Source organism: Falco rusticolus, chromosome 12 (genome assembly GCF_015220075.1).
Source record: "Falco rusticolus isolate bFalRus1 chromosome 12, bFalRus1.pri, whole genome shotgun sequence".
Classification (NCBI taxonomy): Eukaryota; Metazoa; Chordata; class Aves; order Falconiformes; family Falconidae; genus Falco; species Falco rusticolus.
In genome coordinates, this window is record NC_051198.1 from 30,163,726 (window position 1) to 30,181,994 (window position 18,269).

The 18,269-nt window shown below is 40.6% G+C and overlaps 1 protein-coding gene across 4 annotated transcripts in view; it reads left to right on the forward strand.

Moving 5' to 3' along the window:
- Positions 1 to 508: 508 nt before the first annotated feature.
- PPP1R21 (protein phosphatase 1 regulatory subunit 21) overlaps positions 509 to 18,269 on the forward strand; it is a 33,400-nt gene continuing 15,639 nt past the window's right edge. For 2 of the 4 annotated variants that reach the window (XR_005106945.1, XM_037405253.1), the window contains exons 1-11: positions 2,276 to 2,996; positions 3,662 to 3,730; positions 4,150 to 4,296; positions 6,122 to 6,223; positions 6,924 to 7,088; positions 7,188 to 7,246; positions 9,631 to 9,725; positions 12,101 to 12,153; positions 14,163 to 14,312; positions 17,347 to 17,448; positions 17,529 to 17,617. Coding sequence is in view for 3 of the 4 variants with exons in the window: in XM_037405253.1 (XP_037261150.1) it covers positions 2,901 to 2,996; positions 3,662 to 3,730; positions 4,150 to 4,296; positions 6,122 to 6,223; positions 6,924 to 7,088; positions 7,188 to 7,246; positions 9,631 to 9,725; positions 12,101 to 12,153; positions 14,163 to 14,312; positions 17,347 to 17,448; positions 17,529 to 17,617 (1,127 nt within the window). In the remaining variant the exon portion in view is untranslated. Of the gene's footprint in view, positions 657 to 2,275; positions 2,997 to 3,661; positions 3,782 to 4,149; positions 4,297 to 6,121; positions 6,224 to 6,923; positions 7,089 to 7,187; positions 7,247 to 9,630; positions 9,726 to 12,100; positions 12,154 to 14,162; positions 14,313 to 17,346; positions 17,449 to 17,528; positions 17,618 to 18,269 lie in introns of those variants that run through there. The other 2 variants (XM_037405254.1, XM_037405255.1) reach the window with 2 other exon arrangements.

An 18,269-nucleotide genomic window follows, 5' to 3' on the forward strand; every position in this document is an offset into this window, starting at 1 on the left:
ACGCCCCGCACTGCAGCAGCCCGCCCCCGCCTGAGGCGCGGGGTCCCCCCGGCCAACGGGGCCGGCCGGGCGGCTGCGCCCCGGGGTGCTCGCCCGCCGCCGCCGCAGGCCCAGGCCCGGCGCTCCCCCTAGCGTCAGCCCTGCGGCGGCCGCGGGGGCTGAGGGACCGGCCCCGGCACTCAGGGACGGCGCCGAGGCCCCGCCCGCGATCGCGATCCCCCGACATATCCCCACCGCCCACCGCGCCCCCCCGGGAGGAGGTGGGGGGGGAGGGGGCTGCCCCCGCAGTGCTTTTTGGCCGGGGTGGGGCCCCGTAGCGTCGAGGCCGCGCAGGCCGCGGCGGCTGTTGCTATAGCAACAGAGGAGGGCGGTGGCGCGCGCCTCGCTGCTGGGACGTGACCCCTTTATGGCCCCGCCTTCCTCCGTGCCGCCATCTTGGAAGTTGCGTCAAGATGGTGGCGCGGCAGCTGTAGGCTCCGCCCCCTGCGGCGTGCGTGGTGACGCAACCGCGCTGTCACCTCCTGAACCCGGAAGTGCGTCCTCTCTCCGCGGGAGTGCCGAGGCAAGCCGAGCCCAGCCCAGCCGGTGGCGGGGAGATGGCGGCCGCGGCGGAGCTGCAGGGGAAGTACCAGAAGCTGGCTCAGGAGTACTCCAAGGTATCAGGCGCCGCAGCCCGGCCCCGATGCCGCCTGGCCGGTGCCGCCCCCCGCCAGCTGCTGCCTGCGCGCGGGCTGCCGGCCGTTACGCGCCTAACGGCCGCCGCTCTGAGAGCACGAGGCCTTCCCTGGCCGACCCACCGGGCTGCCCCTGCTGTCGGTGGGCCTGCCCCGCTGCCGCCCTGGGGCCCCGGGCGCCCCCGCCCAGCCCGGCTGCCCTCAGCGCTGCGCTCCGGCCGGAGCCGGGGGCTGGTCGGGGCTGAGGCGCTGGTTTCTGTGGCAGGGTGAAGCGTTTGGCGCCCAGAGGCTGCCCCGTTTCTTGAGGGTGAGGTGGAGGCAGGCTTGGGCAGGCAGGGCAGGTGCCAGGCTGCAGGTGCCGGAGGACCACGGCGTTGCCAGCGCTGGCTGGGCCAGCCGGTGTGAGCGGCAAAGTGGCCTTGTCTGCAAAGCATCCAGTAGGGCAAGTAACGGGTTCGGCTACACCAGGGAAGTGAACCCAGCAGCCCTTCCCCTTGCTCCTCCACTTCGGGCATGAGGCTCAGTGAGCTTTCTGGGTGTGAACAGTCGTTGAGGTCTTAGTCTTGTATCTTACCCACAGACTCGTGAGTTTGCTGTGACCGGTGGGTGAGGGTTCGGCAGTGTTATGGGCTGCAGTGTCTTGGAAGCAAGGACGCTTGATTCCACACTTACCTCTTGTCTGTTCCTGTTCTTCTGCAGCTGCCTTAGGTGACTGCATCCCGTTTCTGGTGCTTAACAGAGTATTTGCAAAGACTTCTGGCCTGTACTGGAGAATGCCTTTCCTTTCCAAGGTGCTCCAGATGATTTCTTAAATGGTGGAGCATCGCTTAATACAGAATTTTTCATTCCTGTTTCCTCACTGAAAAGGAGACTGTTGGTCTTGAATAGCACAGTTATTCAACAGCTTTGGGAAAGAAAGCCAGCACTTTGTTGTTGTGTAGCCCAGCATCAGAGTGCTTGGCACAAGGCACTTGACTATATTTGAGACCTCTCCCTAGATCACAGAAGAATGTGTCTTTAAATACTATTCTCCTTGGAAATGTTAGAAAAAACCCGATACAGAATCTAAACTGTTCACAGATGTTTTTTTTTTTAATAATTTCACAAAATAATTTTAAGAAAACTAAATTCACTTTGGGGCTTCGTAGATCAAAGAGTTCATATTTCTTGTTGCTTTCTACAGTGGCTCGCTGTACCTTGGAGATTGAAAGTGGCTCAGAATAAGGTAGTTGAGGGACTTTGCTGCTTGATTCCCAAATGAAACTTTGAAATGTGGACTTATGACTATAGCTTCTAAAAGTTCCAGCTGCTGCATCCTCTTTCTTTTGGTATCATGGTGTCCAAAAACTTTTTTGAACTTCATCTTGCAACTTTCAGCCTGTGATGTTTCATTGGTTCTTTCTGGGAACTATTTTTTGGTCTCATCCCCCTTGTGAAACAACTCCAGGGCATTGTGGGATCCCCTTTGCAGATAACACTTTTTGTGCAAGTGATCAGCTGTTCAATTGGCTGTTTATTGTGTGCAGGTGAAAACAGAGAGTAGCCCTGGGAAGCTGTTTGTCTGTTCGCTTAGTTGTGTTGTGGAAGCTGAGGAGAGAGGTAGACAAGAGTTTGATAGACTCAAGGAGTGCCAAGGGAAGTACTTGCCAAAGGATTGCTTTCGCTCTCTGTTCACAGAGCAGTCATGAAGAAGGATGTGTGTGTTGAGTCCTTTCTTCCCCTCGAGTTGCAGCTTCTGGCTCTCTTGCACAACCCTGATAGAAGTATTAGTCAAAAGGCTCTTTCAACTTGTGACAGCCTTTGGTGGATCACACTTCAGCTTGGTTATCTCAGTGCAGCACAGTCGAGCTAGTTCATTCATTGCACCTGATGTGGTCCTGCATTAGTACCTGTGGCAGAAGGAAAGATGTAGAAAACTACTGCACTGCTTTTTCTTGCTAGGGAAACCCTGTGCTTGGAAGTTTTTCTGTGGTGCTCTTACGAGTTCCTTCTCTTGCCTTTGTAATACCTGAGCAGCACAGTGGGAATACTGCCAGGGCAAAAGCCTGTGCTTAGCAATGTCAACTGACTTGACTTTTCACATATATTCAGTCCTCGGATGGAAGATGTTAGCCACTGCTGTTTTACACTGAGTCTTGCCTTTTATGCTTCTGCCAAAGGTATTCCCAAACACTATAGAAACCCTTTTCATTTATATCTGCAACAGCTGGACTCAAAACATGTCAAATGAATACAAACTGCTATAGAAGAAACCAGGATTCAAGCAATTATCAAGGAATGGGAAGATGGAACTGTTGGTATCCTCATTGCTGCAGGGTAGAGGTAGTCTATGAAGTGACTGGGAAATAGGTTTGAGTATCACTTTGCACTGCAGTGATTTTAGCTTAGATTTGTGAACTACATAAGTCAGTCTTAGAGGGATTTTTCTTCTATGCTTTTTATGCATTTTCCTGAAGTGTATGTCAAGCTGTTTTCTCTGGATCATCTGCTGCTACTGGCAATTTTTGCATTAGATTATAGTTAAGCTCTTCTTGAATTGATACAGATTTTGATTTATTTTGAGCCCCGCTTATGTTCCAGAACCAGTTGTGAGCGGTTTTGGGGAAAAGAGGGGAGAGACAGAAATAGCACTGACTATGAGCAAGAACTTGATTAGTCAAGGAAGAAGTTGCAACTTTTCCATATTTGTTCTTCAAACGTTAACTGTATCTACGTAACTAATCTTCCAAGATATTTATTAAGAGTTATGCTGTATTTGACCAAAATATTCAGATGGTAAAGTAACTTCTTATTTTGTGACAATTCAGGATATGAATTGGATACTATTTTCAGCCTGATACCACTACAATCCACCTGAACAGAATACTTTAAAAAGCATGCCCAACTGGTGCTCTCATGAGAGAACATGATGCTGTATGCACATTCTAATGAATGGCTTTTATTTATTCCTTTGTCTTGAATAGTTACCAGCATCTCTTATTTTTCAGCTTCGAGCCCAGAACCAAGTGCTGAAAAAAGGGGTTGTAGATGAGCAAGCAAACTCTGCTTCTCTGAAGGTAATCTCTACAAACTGCTCACGTCAGATGTATTAAGCTGTGACAAAATAGGTAAATGGGAAGGGTAAATGGGGAATACTTTTACTCAAAGCATTGTGATTAAAAGAATAAAGAAGGAACTTGATCTAGTAAAATAATTTCTGTTCTGCAACTAGTCTTCATTGTTTTCTGGAGGTGCTGACTTTGTAAAAGTGGAAGGTTGCTCCTTGATGATTACCTTAAAGAATGAAATATGTACTTGAGTGTGACCTGTGGGCAGCTCAAGGAATTGAAATTTGTTTTTTAGTTTAAAAACAATACTTTTTGTCTTTTCAGTATTCATATAGTGAAGAAAACAATTTTTTAATGTGGGTTTTTTTTTTAATGCGATACTTCTTATTAAAAGCAGTGTGAAAGTATTAAACTTTTTGGCCATTCAGGAGCAACTGAAGATGAAGGATCAATCACTGAGAAAACTGCAACAAGAAATGGACAGCCTGACCTTCCGAAATCAGCAGCTTGCCAAGCGGGTGGAGTTACTTCAAGATGAACTTGCATTAAGTGAAGCTAGGGGCAAGAAAAACAAGGTATGTGCTAAAGGCAAAAAAAGCGCCTCACCTGTCAATGTCTTACTCTGATTTCTATCAGTAGTTACTTTTTGTCAAGGGTTGAGCTAAATGTTTTTGTCAGAACCTGTGTTATTAACTGATGTTAGTGAAAATACCCACAAAACAGGTATTGATACATATAATATATGCTAAGTAGTTCTGTACTCTTCCTAGTGTATCAGCTAACTGATACTGAATTGCTATCTCCCTTTTCAGATATTTAAGTATTCAAACAGCTGGGAAAGATCTTGGAGCTTTGTGTTTAATCTACTGCTACGAAGAAAACTGATCACCCTTCATTTTCTATCCTCACCTCCTTGCTTTGTAATTTTAATGTCAACGGTTCACTCTTCAGCCTATGATAGTAGCTTTTCCTAGTCAGCTCTTACATGAATCTTGTCAAATGCTTTGAAATCTAGATTTTTAGCTGATATTCTGTATGTTATTTCAAAATGACAAAGTAATTCCAGTACCATGATCTTTCTCTGCCAAAATGCTTGCTGATTAAACCTGGCTATACCATGTTCTGTCTTAAGATCAGCCATATCTTCTGTAGGTAACATCAGAATTCCAGGAGTGATGTGTCTGGACCTGAATGACTCTCAAACATCCTTTTACTACCTTCCTCTTAAGAGGAAACCCCACTTACTGTCATCTTTTGTTTTCAGTTTGTTCCCAAAATGCTGTATCTGTAAAGACTGACACTAAAGAAATCATTCTACTGATGAGTAGTAGGATCATCTTACTTTCTCTCTAAACTCTTGTGCAATTTTTTGCTATCCAGTTCCTTGACAAGCAGTAGTGCCTCTGACTTAGATTATTCATACACTGTAGTAGATTGTTCTTCAAAATGCACTTTGACCCTTCTTTTATTTTGCATTATGTAACTTACTGCTTTGGTAGATGTTTCCAAATTTTGAAGGACCTCAGCTTGGCTTGAGTAGCTTTGCAAACCATTGTCACTGACTGTGTTTCCTGTCCAGCTGTCAGAATGCACAGTTCTGGTTTTTGGGTTTTTTTTTAAGAAGCGTTTGTGCTACCTTTTAAATATGTTCCCTTTTAGTTTTACCTATAGAGCATCATTGAGTGGAGATATGTTCAGTACAATGTACCTACTAAATTCTATATCTCTTAATTCAGAGACTTGCCATTGGGAGGCCATATAAATGGTATCTAAACCAATTTAAATAAAGATTTTCATACTTGATCTGTGTCAGGCTGCAGTTCTTCTAGAAGGAGAACATATGCCAGTATCTCAGGTGTTGTAGTTCATAGGCTGCCCTCAAGTGCAGAGGTGGCTTAGCTATGCTAGCCGTCCCAAGCGTTTGCCGTTTGGTGTTAAGCATGAACAGTCTCCCGGTTGTTTGGTGATGGGATTACCTTTGTGGACACTCGCTGGGGGTAGATGTGCCTTACACGCAGCTACCAAACCAAATAAGCCTGAGTGCATAGGGTTCCACGTTACTGACTGCATGAAATCATGCAAGATTCTAATGTCAGGTGGGCGTCTGCCCACAGGAGCGATTTCGTGTGTGGTGTCTGAGTAGAGGCTCTTCTGAGTCCTTTACTGAGTTAGCATTCTACCACTGTGCAGTAACAACAGTGTGAAGGAAAATGTGCTAAAAGTAGGCCTGTGCTGTGTGCAATATGCATGTGTTTCGATGTATTAATCAATGTAAGCAAGAGAGATACTCATGTGCCTCTGTTGGGAACTGGTGATGGGAAGTATTTTCATATACTTGGGGATGGGCTTTGGGATACACCCAGGGACTTGGAGGTAACAAATGCATTTTCTTTCTTTTAGAAAAGTACAGAATCCTCGTCTCAGTTGAGTCAAGAGCAGAAAAGTGTCTTCAATGAAGATCTTCAGAAGAAGATAGAGGAGAATGAACGACTACATATACTCGTGAGTGAAACTTTTAGCTTTTCTTTTTAGTTCAGAAAACTGGTCACATGAACAAAGAGAGAAAAAATAAAATGCCATCTGAAAACTAGTGGGTTTACATGCTTAGTTGTATGCAGAACAGTAGATTAGATCAGATAGCTTGTGTATAAAGGTGTTCGCTGGGCAAATGATAAAATATTTTGACTTCGGTTTCTTAAGACAGTATGTGGAATAACTCACGTAATACATGTTTTGTCATTTAGATTTTTAGCTTTTGGTGACGCTTCGCTACTGTACTGAAAACAACCATGTAGTTGATACTGGGTGGAAACTTCTTTTTACTTCACTGTTTCAGAATTGCCTTAAAGCTTAAAATATTTTCTGCAAGTTGCCATAATTAAGTCAGGAATTACTTTACCAAAATGGAATGCATTTCACTTTGGCTTAGAAAACTGAAGAAAAACCTTATGACTCAAGTTTAATTTTTCATGTGTCTGCTGTAAACTGGCAATGTATTTAAGGAATACTTGGTACTACAAAACCAATAAACATAAAGTACTTTGTTCCCGAATCTTTTCTCTGTAAATATCATTGTAAAATTTCAGTTTGTCTGAGGACTAGTACTTGTTGTTAACCTGGGCTGGCTGATGTAAGTGATCTAACTCATGGGACTAGATTCCATACTAAAATTAACTTTTTATGTGTTCTGCTTTTCTTTTAGTTCTTTGAAGCAGATGAGCAGCACAAACGTTTAGAAGCAGAGCTGAGAAGTAGACTTGACGTTTTGGAAACTGATGCTGCCCAGCACCAAGCTGTGGTGGACAGTTTAACAAGGAAATACACAGATACCATAGAAAAGCTGCAGAATGATAAAGCCAAATTAGAAGTAAGGAGTTTTTCCTTTACTTGCAAGTTTGAAAAGTTTTGAAATGAAATGTCTTGCTGTGTCAGCACTTACATTGTGAGATTATCTTCTTGCATAAAGATCAAGTCTCAGACACTAGAAAGAGAAGCTAAGGACTGTAGGCTTCGAACCGAAGAATGGTAAGTGTTTTTATTTAATAAATAAAAGATTGATTTAAAGAAATAACTGCTGTGAAAGATTAACTTTATTGTTTCTAGAGAATAATATCTTGAAGAAAAAAAAAAACCACAACAAAAAACCCCTAAGCCACCAAAGGCTTTGATAAAACCCAAAACACTGGGCAACAGCTGATTATCATCAAGACTGTGCAGGTCAGACCCCTTTTCCTTCTACTGGGTACGTAACTAGACAATAGGTTCCACAGGTTCAACTTTCAGTAAGAGCAGTTTTGTTGCCAGGCTATTTTAAGTAGCTGTGAAGCTGTTGAAAGCTTGAAGAATTTATTTGTAATGAAATGCTTAAAAAGTAAAGAAACAAAAGATTCATGAGTTTTTACAAACTGCTTCTCAAAACGAAGCTTGGGTAAGGTATGCTGAGACAAGTGATTGAAGACTTTCAAAAATCCCCCTCCACTCCAAAAGCTTCTTGAGCAGTGCTTTTGCTTCGGATATAACACGCTCACCTAAAATACGTGGAGGTTGTTGGAAACATTGTGGTGTTAGTTTTGGAGTATCTTCATTGTCTTGAAGACAAATTGTAGAAAATGCAAAGAAGTTGAGGACTGCGGGCCAAGTCAAATTAGGGTGCACTTCTCTGAAGTTCATTGTCAAGGTGCATTTTTAAAAGATATACGTGCAGTATAGATCTTTAATGTAATGGATAAAATACATAGTGAATGATAGATGAAGAGTTCCTTCTTTCAAATGATAACCTTGAAGCATATATTTTAATTATTTTGTTAAATGCAAAGGTACTTGAATTCCCGTAACTCCTCTAATACAGGTCAGGGTTTCAGAAAATGACTTGCAAAGGAAGATGAAAGCTATGTTTTGCCACTTTTTGCCTTTTTTCTGGTGTTTGGAAAACAGTGTAGTCTGAACTGAATAGTAGCAGATTAGAGCTAGTCTGTCCTGTTCTGTGATGACTGGATAATTAATGTCATTGTAAGAAATTGTCCCTACCATTTAAGAAGGGAGGGTTTTTAAATACAAAGCGTGGCACTTTTTTTTTGTTTTCAAAAAATAAACAGTGAAATCAGTACCTAATGAACACATGACAGAAGATGTCTGAGTACTGCTCTTCTGTTTTCCCCGCTCTTTCAAGGGGAAGGATCTGTTTGCCTCTGACACCCACACTTCATTTGGGAAAGCCAGGGCATATGAGACTTGACAGCCTGCATGCCTTGAAAATTAAAGGGCAGAATGTAAACCAAAACATACCAAACTGCTTGTTTGCTGTTCCTTTGTAGTACAAAAAGGAAATATCCACACTCCCGCAGTTTGAGTTTATTTTCTGTCATGCCCAATGCTACTGCGGTTTGTGCTGTACAGTTTCTATGTGGTTTTGGAGCTGCTCTTCAAGAAATAAGTTTGTTAATGTGCATGAGCTGCTCATTGGCCAGTTTCTTCATATCTTGCTTGTCTATTTTGGATTCTTTTTCCTTGTTAGTCTCTAACTTTCCATATATCAAATGGTTTTTTTTAAAAAGGAAAAAACTGTCGCTTTGATGCTTCCCCCCACCCTCCACTATATGTGCAGGAGTTCTAGATGTCAAATGGGAGGCAAAACAGTGAAGAATTTGGGGGCCTGAGTTGGGTAAGGTGTGGAATTTAGTCTGAATCAATATGCAGTAATCTTTGTTGATGTATGTATATAATATTGGAATATATTACTATTCATCATTAGAATGTATGCTAATGATATGAGTAATTTTAGTAACTTAGTTCCACACCTATATTCACAATCAAATCCAAGTGAAGCAGATCTAAAGAAAAACCACTTGAAAATGCATCAGGAACATTATTGCCAAGTCTTGTGGGAATGGGCTGTATCGTAGCAGTATTTCAATGTGGGGCTTTGAAAAGCTCGTAAGGTATTTCTGATAGTGGTGTGACAGTTAACTGAATTATCGACAAGTCACTACTTGCGTATTAGAATACTGCATCGGATATATAGTGACTAATTTAAAGGCCCTTTTGCATTCCCATTCAAGTTCCAGTAGAAAAGAATACCTTCATGTAGCTTATACAGTAGTTGCAGAATTGGAAAATAATGTAAAGATTAACTCTGAAGTTGAGCTTCTCAAGAATGGAACTTGGGATTTACGACAACTTGTTGCTTCTTCCACTGCACTTGTTAGGGATTAAAATACAATGTCATATATTGTATATGACCTAAAGGAGGAAAAATTATTCCTGCCGTCTTCTATCTGACTTCTAGAAGACAATTACCTGTACATTCAGGGGGTGCTTACGGTGAGCTGTGGTGTTGGTGATACAGATTAAATTTTAAAGGTTTACAATATGTGTGTGTGTGGTTTTTCGTTTGTCTTTTTGTTACTTAGCCAGCAACAGTTAAAGAATCTTCAAGCAGCTTTGGGCAGTAGACTGGAAGAATCTCTGTGCATAATCAATGAAAAAGTACCTTTTAATGACACAAGTACGTATTGCCTTGGTCTTGGTATCTTGTTTAATTTTGGGTATCCATCTGGAGGAAGTACTCCTTAGCAATTAAAATGTATTAGCTGTAAGAAATATTGGACATCTGAACAGATGCTTGGAGGTAATTGTAGTAAGTATTCATAATACTTGTCATAATCTTGTTTAGTTATCTTAAAAACTTGATACTTTTAATTTTCATTATAGATATAAATAAAAAATTACAGACATAAATAAAAACTTTTGAAGGCTTTTGAGTAATTTGCCACTTGTCTTGCTTAGTGTTGTCAGAATATCGTAAAAGGTGAAGGAACACAGTCAATTTAGTGATTTCTCCACAAAGATTTCTTTATTTACTCCTCTCAAAGCGTATTATTTTTGGCAAGGTATATTCAAGAGTTACAGGAAGTTAAGATGGGGATAAACTAGTGGCTGCAGAGATGTTGATTTGATGAGGCATTGCATTAATAATGATCCATACTTAGTGGGAAGTCTGTCAGCATGTCTCATATCTGATCAGAGAACACTCCAGCCTATTTCTTCTCCATGGTTTGTTTTGGACTCATTCATCTTTTCAGGGAAAAAAAGCCAACCTTTGAATTTGGGGACTTTTACTTGAAGCAACCTTTTTTTTTTTCTGCTTCCTTTCCGACTGCTACTAGATAAACTGAAGTGTGGAGTTTACTGTGAATTTAGGAGTGCTCAGCCTTCGCATTTTGTTGGTACAAGAATCGGTTGGTATGTGCCAGTATGTGTGTACTGGGTGCTTCTGTAAATAGCTTGAATGCGAGGTTGTACTGCAGGCAGCAGTCTGTACTGTTCTGCAGTGATACTAGGAGGACCTGGAATAGTGAGAAAGCTGAAAGTAGTGAAGCAGGAGCAGAGGAGTGAAAACAGGCTGTTGTATTTGTGGTAGGTTTTATTGGTAGTTTGTGCATTTTTCATTTAGTTTAAAATTTGATGACAATGTTTTGAATAGCCTGAGGTTCTCTAAAAGCTGATCTGGCGGGTGCCGCAGGGGTGAGCCTTCCAGTTCACTGGGCTGGCAATCCAGTGAGTCTTGGCTTAGAAACACCAGATCATCTTCTCTAGGAAATGTTGACTCTCATACAGCATGTTGTACTTGGGTGTTGGTGCCTTGAATTGGTACCCTTTTAACTCTGTCCTCTCACAGAGATCACTTTGCCTGATGTCTGCTGCCTATTACTTCTCTGACTTCTTTAGCTGATTTTTTTCTTTTGTTACAGGTGGTTACCATTGTAGCGAGAACTTGGAAAATAATTTTTCTGCTCACTCAGCTGCTATAGCATTATGTTTTTGCTTGTGTAGAAAAGACTGAAAAAATAGTGGACAGATCTTTAGTGATAGAATAATGAAAGTCAGGAAATGTTTGTCTGCTGTGAAATCCAACTGCCTTGCTGTAGGCTCTGTAGTGGTTTTAAGGGTAACTAGCAACTGGCTTCAGTTTCAGTAACAATCAAATGCCTTGTTGACTGTTAAGCATGATTTTGAGAGTAGAAAGATAACAAAAAAGTTTTTTGAAGCATTTACTTACAAGTAGGGTTCAGTAATTTTGGACAGAGTATTTTGTTCTGATTACAACTACCTTTTCCCATTTGTTAATTGCCAAATGTGAATGATACAAAAGGAATGAGAAACTAAGTTTCCTTTGTGTATAGATTTTAAACTACAGTGGTTGTTAGTCCATTTAATTGAGGATGAATGTGATCCCTTTTAAATCCGTAAGACTCTAAGCTTTCTAGGTACAAATATCCCTCTACCTCTTTAAACATTGTGCCTGCTTGTAATTGAGTAATCATTCTAGTTGCTCTGTAACTGGAACAGAACGCTGAAATATGTGGAAAGTACTTCCTATTCTAAATTATCAACAAATCAAGTGTATACAGGAGCATTTTTTTTGAAGTGCAAACCATTTTAAAAAGTACATTCATCTTGTTTGACAGTCCCTGGAAGGCAATTGAAATTTGAAAATCATCTTGAATTCTTTCCATTATTTATTTTTTTTTAAAGATTTTTCACTCTTGTTAGTGATGGATACTGTTCTTTTGGGCAAGAGGGTTCTGCTCTTACCGATCAAATACAAGGTGTGCAGATGGTTAAATCTGACTTGCAGTGTGAGACGGGTATGGAAGTACTTTTTCTCTAACTAGTCGCAGTAACAGTTCTTAAGTGAGGATGTTTAGGTCTACTTTATTGAAGCCAGTTGTTTGTATAGCTTTAGTTAATATTACTTATGTGAACTGTAATACTACTGCAATGTAATTTTATATTAAAAAAAATCACTATTTACCAATAAGTGTCTCTTAAAACCCCCACAATTCAATAAGTGCATATAACTCAATTTTTGTCTCCTAGGATCTAATCGATACAATGCTCTGAATGTACCATTACATAACAGAAGATACCAGGTAAGCACATTTTGTGACTTCCTGTGTAAAGATGCAACTTTCTACACAGATACTGAATAAAAAGTCATTTTAGTGACCTAAAGTGGCAGAAGATAGCCTGTCTTACTTACTGTCATGATATTCCAAGGGAATTTCTGTCCACAGAGCCTCTGCGCTTTTCAAAAGGTGGTCTGTGCTCTTCTTATGTCGAGGAGTCATCCGCTCCCCTCCCATCACTAGAGCTAATCCATTGACTGCTGGCTGATGATTACTGGGGGTATTAACTCAGGCATGCCTTTTGCAAAGGAATAGCAAAAAGGTTTAATACTTGTCTCTTATTAAAGTTATATGAACTATTCTAACTTACTGCAGGCTGGCATAGCAAAAGAATATTTATTTAATTGTAATATTTAGCAGTTTTTTTAAATTTTAATATTTAGTTAATATTACTTGCCATTAGTTGTAATCCTCTTAAGGAACAAATCCTGTATCTTTGAGAACTCTGCATGGTTCATTTACATTTTATGGGATACTTCTTGCCAAATCACCCTTATTAATTTAAATATTATTAAAAAAACCCTAACCTTTTCGGTTCATTAATGTAACTTCATCAGTTTCCTTGGGAATGTGGTTTACTCCATATTCAAAAATGAGCATTAATTTCCAGTGAATAGCTAAATCTATTAAGTCTTTTAACAGTAGTAGATTGGGTACCTTGATACAGTCAAAATTTTCCTGCTTCACTACCACAGAGGATGGGCTCCACAGCCCTTAGTGTTGGGTTTTTTTCTTGAACCTTCAAGTTAGTGCATTCAGATGCCACTGTAGAAAAAAATTCAGGTAACTGCTTTCTGCTTTTTTCAGAAGTGCCTATAAAGAGACCTTGTTCCTAATACGTCTGGCTATGAGAACAGGTGACCCGCTGTCCAGTTTTGATGGAAGCAGACCTAAATCAACCTGTGCTGGGTCCTAAGAAAAATGGGAATAACTGCACAGAGAGTTTATCCCTTTATTATTTCCTGCTAGCAGCACTACTGTCAGCCAGCCTCATGCTTTGAGATCTGCAGTCTTGAAAATGTTCCAGGACAGATTTTTATGACTGGCTGTGTCAGTGGAGGCAAAATGCTAGTGTATTAGCACAGGCTGCAGTGGAAAGGACAGCAAAACAGTAATATTGTCTGTTTTCCTTCCTTGCATAGCTAATTAACATACACAGACTGAGTGTAATGACTGCATTAATTACACGCCACTATCCCTGATCCACAGTCAAGATTCACTTTGATTTAACACTTCATTGAAGCATTAGGAATACATCTCTGAAGGAGAAATCATTCTTGGCTTGAAATGTCACTTTAACCTTATTCCCTCCTCCATAAATCACAGCAGTGTACTTTTCTTCTCTGTTGCCTTTGCTTTTTCAGAATGTTCCATTTTGGATTTGTTTCTTGGATACCTTTCTACTACACTAAAGCCACAGAACAGCCTTATTCATGAGCAGCAGCTCAGTTCTGTCCAGGTGGGAGAACAAGAATTGAGTGTTACTGGTTAGAGAAGCTGACACCTTTTATTCTGGGAGAAAACTGCATTGGTTTTTGCTAATTAAAGTTACATTTCCTTACAACCAGGTGTTACGATTTTCTCACTACCTCCGCACTGAAAGAACTGAGCTGTTGTCAGTGATTAGTCTATTGGTCTTCAGAAATTTTGATTTCAAAGATGGTTTCTGTGATTGTACTAACCTCTAAGTGTTCTTGTGGCCTGTTGTTTGAGAAATGCAGCAGAGGCAAAGCACCACCTGTTGAATGAAATAAAAACTTACTTTGTCATCATAGAAAAACATGCCCTTCTGTGTGGTATTGTAGTATATGAATAAACTTTAAAAGTTAAAGAAAACTGCTGCTATGTATTTTAGGATGACCTAGTGACAAGAAAGAAATAATTGATAGCAATTTTTTGTGTCCAACTATAGAATTTTTTTCATATTTAAATAGGTACTTGTCAAATGTAGTAATTTTAGAACTTCTTTACAGCTGAAGTTGCGAGACCTTGCTGGCCAGGCACTGGCTTTTGTTCAAGAACTTGTAACAGCTCTTTTGAACTTCCATACATACACTGAGCAGAAGGTACAGATCTTTCCCATTGATTCTGCAACAGACAGTATATCACCGCTAAATCAGAAGGTAAAGCTTACAGATTTCAATAGTGAGTATGTTCAGTTCGGTAGACTTTCATGAGTGAATAATCTTAGTCCTTCTTTGCTGCCTTCTGCCACCTTTACTGGAGTGCTGTGAGTGTGTTCCTGAGAGGCAGCTTCTCCTGCATGAGAAGCCTTTTCTATAGGGTGAATTCTCTGAATGCAGGCAAAGGTGTAGCTGCAGAGAATCCTTTTCCGCTGTGCCTCTGCTACAGAGCAATATGACAGTAAAATTAGGGCTCTGCTTTATAAGTGATAAAGTGCATTTGTTAAAAGTTTGGCTGACTGACTTTTAAAATGAGACACAAATATTGCACTGCTAAACAGATGCTTGTCTTAGTTAATGTACTGAGGCATGGGAGATGTTGAGACAGAAGGTCCTGTGTTTAATATGAAATAAACTGAATGTAAGGTAGGCTTATGAAGGAGAGAACTTAGGCTCTGTTCCGTTGTCAAAAACAAACTTTGTAATCTGATTTGGGGCTATTTGTGTGAAGACCTTTCCTGTAAGTCATCTGAAGCTTCAAGTCTGCAAAGCATGTTGAAATTATTATGAGAAACCTGAGCTGTCTCTTCCTTTGCAACTCCATGGGAAGGCTTTTCTGAGAGCACTGTTTGGAGCTGTTAAGCTGCATCTTTTGACTTTCTATGCCATGAAGCATGGAAAAAACCATTGTGCACAAGGATTTGTGTGGGGATGCATATATGTATGCTTGGGAATAAAACTGCTTTAACATCAGAGTTGTTGACTTCATAATGCAAGCGGACCTATGTGCATTTAAGTTGCTGGATGACGGTATCTTCTGATTCAGACTAATTTCAATTTAGAAGTTTGTAGGGCTCAGACTTAAGCTACTGAGGTGGACGTGGTTTGCATTGATCAAATGGCTGCAGCGCAGGTAGTGGCAATGTTAACTATCACAAAACTCTGGTGCTTGGGAAGACCTCCTTTAATCTCTTTGCAGGCAACAAATATGCTTGTGAAGGTGTTTTATCGACTAGAAAAATCCCCCTCTATTTACCTTCTCAGTTGTTTCAACTATTTGAATCAAGAATACACTTTTACAGAGATTCAGCATAGATCTTAGTTTGAGAACATTTTCTTGCTTCTGCCACCAAACATACTCAAAACGGCGTATCCTTCTGGTGAAAACTGTGTAGCTTTGTCATCCAAATTCTTTGGGGCAGGAACTGTGTCTCCTTTTTATGTGGCCTAGTGTGGTGATTGGATTCTAGAGAGGCTACTGCAGTTTAAGGGGATAAAAGCAGGTTTCTTGGGTATCACTTCTCATGCATTTTTTTTCTTAATGTCCTAGTTAACACTTCTTTGTTGCTTTTCAGTGGAGAAGTGCTTTCACACAGCTGAAACATGCACCTTAATCAGAACTGTAATTTGATTCTCCTTTTCTGATAATTGACTCTGAATCAGTAGTTCAGGCTTTGTTTGTTTTCATAATTATGTCTCTTGTAGTCTGCCCCATTGTGTATTCATGACCTAATTCCTCTGTGCAATTACCTCTCAGGGCTTTTGCCATGACTTTCCAGCGGTTAAGCATCTTTTATCACTCACTGAAGCTGCTGTTGCTCCTGTATTTTTGATTAATTTATCTATTTGCTTGGCAGGTGTTCTCAGTGTGATCTCAGCTCCTCCACTGAGTAGTTCAGAAATCTCCCTTTAATGTGGTAGAGAAAATGAGACAAGTGTCAGGCTTAGCACACTTGCACTGATTTATTTTTCCCCAACTCCAGGTCTTGTCTGGCGCTTTTGAGCTATTTTCCCCACCAAACACTCAAAGTAGATGTGGACAATTCCCTTCCAGGTTCAAGTATTCCTTTTCTCTTTAAGTATTGGATTGCTGGGTTCTGCTGGGTCTTCAGCATTGTGCCAGATAACTCCAGTCCTCTTTCTTGCAACACAAGCCAGGAGCATTCTGCATGTGTTATTTCTTCCTCCTTAGATTTAGGAATTTTCCCTAATTCCATCTGGATTTGTGCATGCATGAATGAGAGCTTGGCAAATCTCTTTTCTTGTTAACACTGTGTTGCCGCACTGTAATAATACATGAAATAATTAAAACTTCTCATATCCTGTGTGCCTGGGATCTTTAGCTACTCTTGTGGTATAAGTAATCAAAGGTGAAGGTATCTTTCTATGGGGTAAAATAAAAAACATGATCACTTTTGACTACCTATGTCAATCTGAAAAAAGCTTTTTCGTAATACTGTGGTATCAGAATTAAAAGCCTACAGTACTTTTATGTTTTGTTTGTGTAAAAGTAAACACCTTTCTTCTCAGGTATGCTTTTTTGAAGGTAAAATTAGCCATAGAATATACTTACAAAGTCAGGCAGCTCTGTGAGGCAAAAGCTTCATAATCACCCAAATCTCTTGTAGTTCTTGGGCGTAAGAATTCTCCCTTTGATTAGTTACTGCTCCATCCTTTGCATTGGGGTAAGCATGCTTAGACCCATGTTGAAAACTGTGCTGGATACAGATAAAGATGAAAAAGTATCTCTTGTCCAGATTAAACTCTTTTTAATGCTTCAGTACTATAGCTGTGCAAATGTTTGTGCTGATGCACAGGTCAAGGGGTGAGAGGCAAGCAACAGCTGGGAGGAAGGTAGGATAGATTATTCTGGTGTCTTAATGGTGCATGGATCTAGCGTCAATTTGATGGAGTTGAGCAACAAATGCAAGAATGCTTAATCGTAAAAGCAAGGATTTTGTGTGCTGTGCATGGCAGTTAAAATGAGATAGGGTGCTGTGGCAAAGCCCAGGGTGGGGTTTTGCCAGGACTTTATCGTAGTCTTCACTGTTTCTCACTTTCCTTCAAGGTGTGTGTTTGTGTGTCCTGTAGAAGAGGTTGCTGTAAATCACTTGACTGTTAGATCTTATTATTGACGTCCTGGGGGTCATTTAAGATCATAGGTGCTTTGCTAAAGTGGACTGTTCAATTGTTAACTTGAAACAGTTTGCAAGAGCCTTCTGCAAGCACCATTTTAAAATCTCGCTGTACTCAGTTCTCACAGTATCTTCATGAAAATGCTTCCTATGTTCGCCCTCTGGAGGAAGGAATGCTTCACTTGTTCGAGAGTATTACAGAAGACACTGTGACAGTCCTGGTAAGATTTCTTATTCTTATTTTTAGTACTGAAAAAGATTTTTACAGAGCAAAAATACTTGTGGTGTTTTTTCCTTCCAGGAAACGGCTGTGAAATTGAAGGCCTTCTCAGAACATTTAGCTTCCTACTTATGCTTTTTAAGAAAGATTCTTCCGTATCAGTTAAAAAGGTACTTTAGATCTGATAGATCAAATTAAAGGGGCACTAAGTGTCAGGCATGCAGCATTGTCAACATCTGCAACTCAAATATTGTCAGCCCTGAAAGCACTGTGGCTTAAAAGGCAGAACCTCTGACTTTTAACAGCCCCCCTCCAGATGGGACTAACGAAAGCTGCACAGATTTTTAGTGTTTCTTGATGTTATTCAAAAGCATTGATACTAATTTGATATACTGAAACTGTTATCTTCAGACAGGCTCAAGAAATTTATTTACCATGCAGTAAATATAGCACTGTAGTAAAAGTTGGCCAAATGCATATCCTTTCTGCTGCAAAAATCTTTGTTCCTGAATGGCTTGAAGGGAGATGAATTATTAGTGTAAAGGACTGTTTAAAAAGAGGTTTTGGATTAAGGCAGAAATAAAAGCTTGTTTTATGCCTTCTTTTTACCTGTTCTGCTCCTTAGGAGACAAAAGTCTTTAAACTGATGCAATCATTTCCTTGCCGTGAGTGTAAACCATTCCTGGCTTGTGACTGAAGCCCCTAAGAGTGGGGATAGTACATACACACAGTAATTTTTATGCATTGCTAAGTTACTCTGATATGTTAACCTTTCTAGACTAAATTCCTAGTCTACTGTTGCTTTGGGCTGAGGATGTAGAG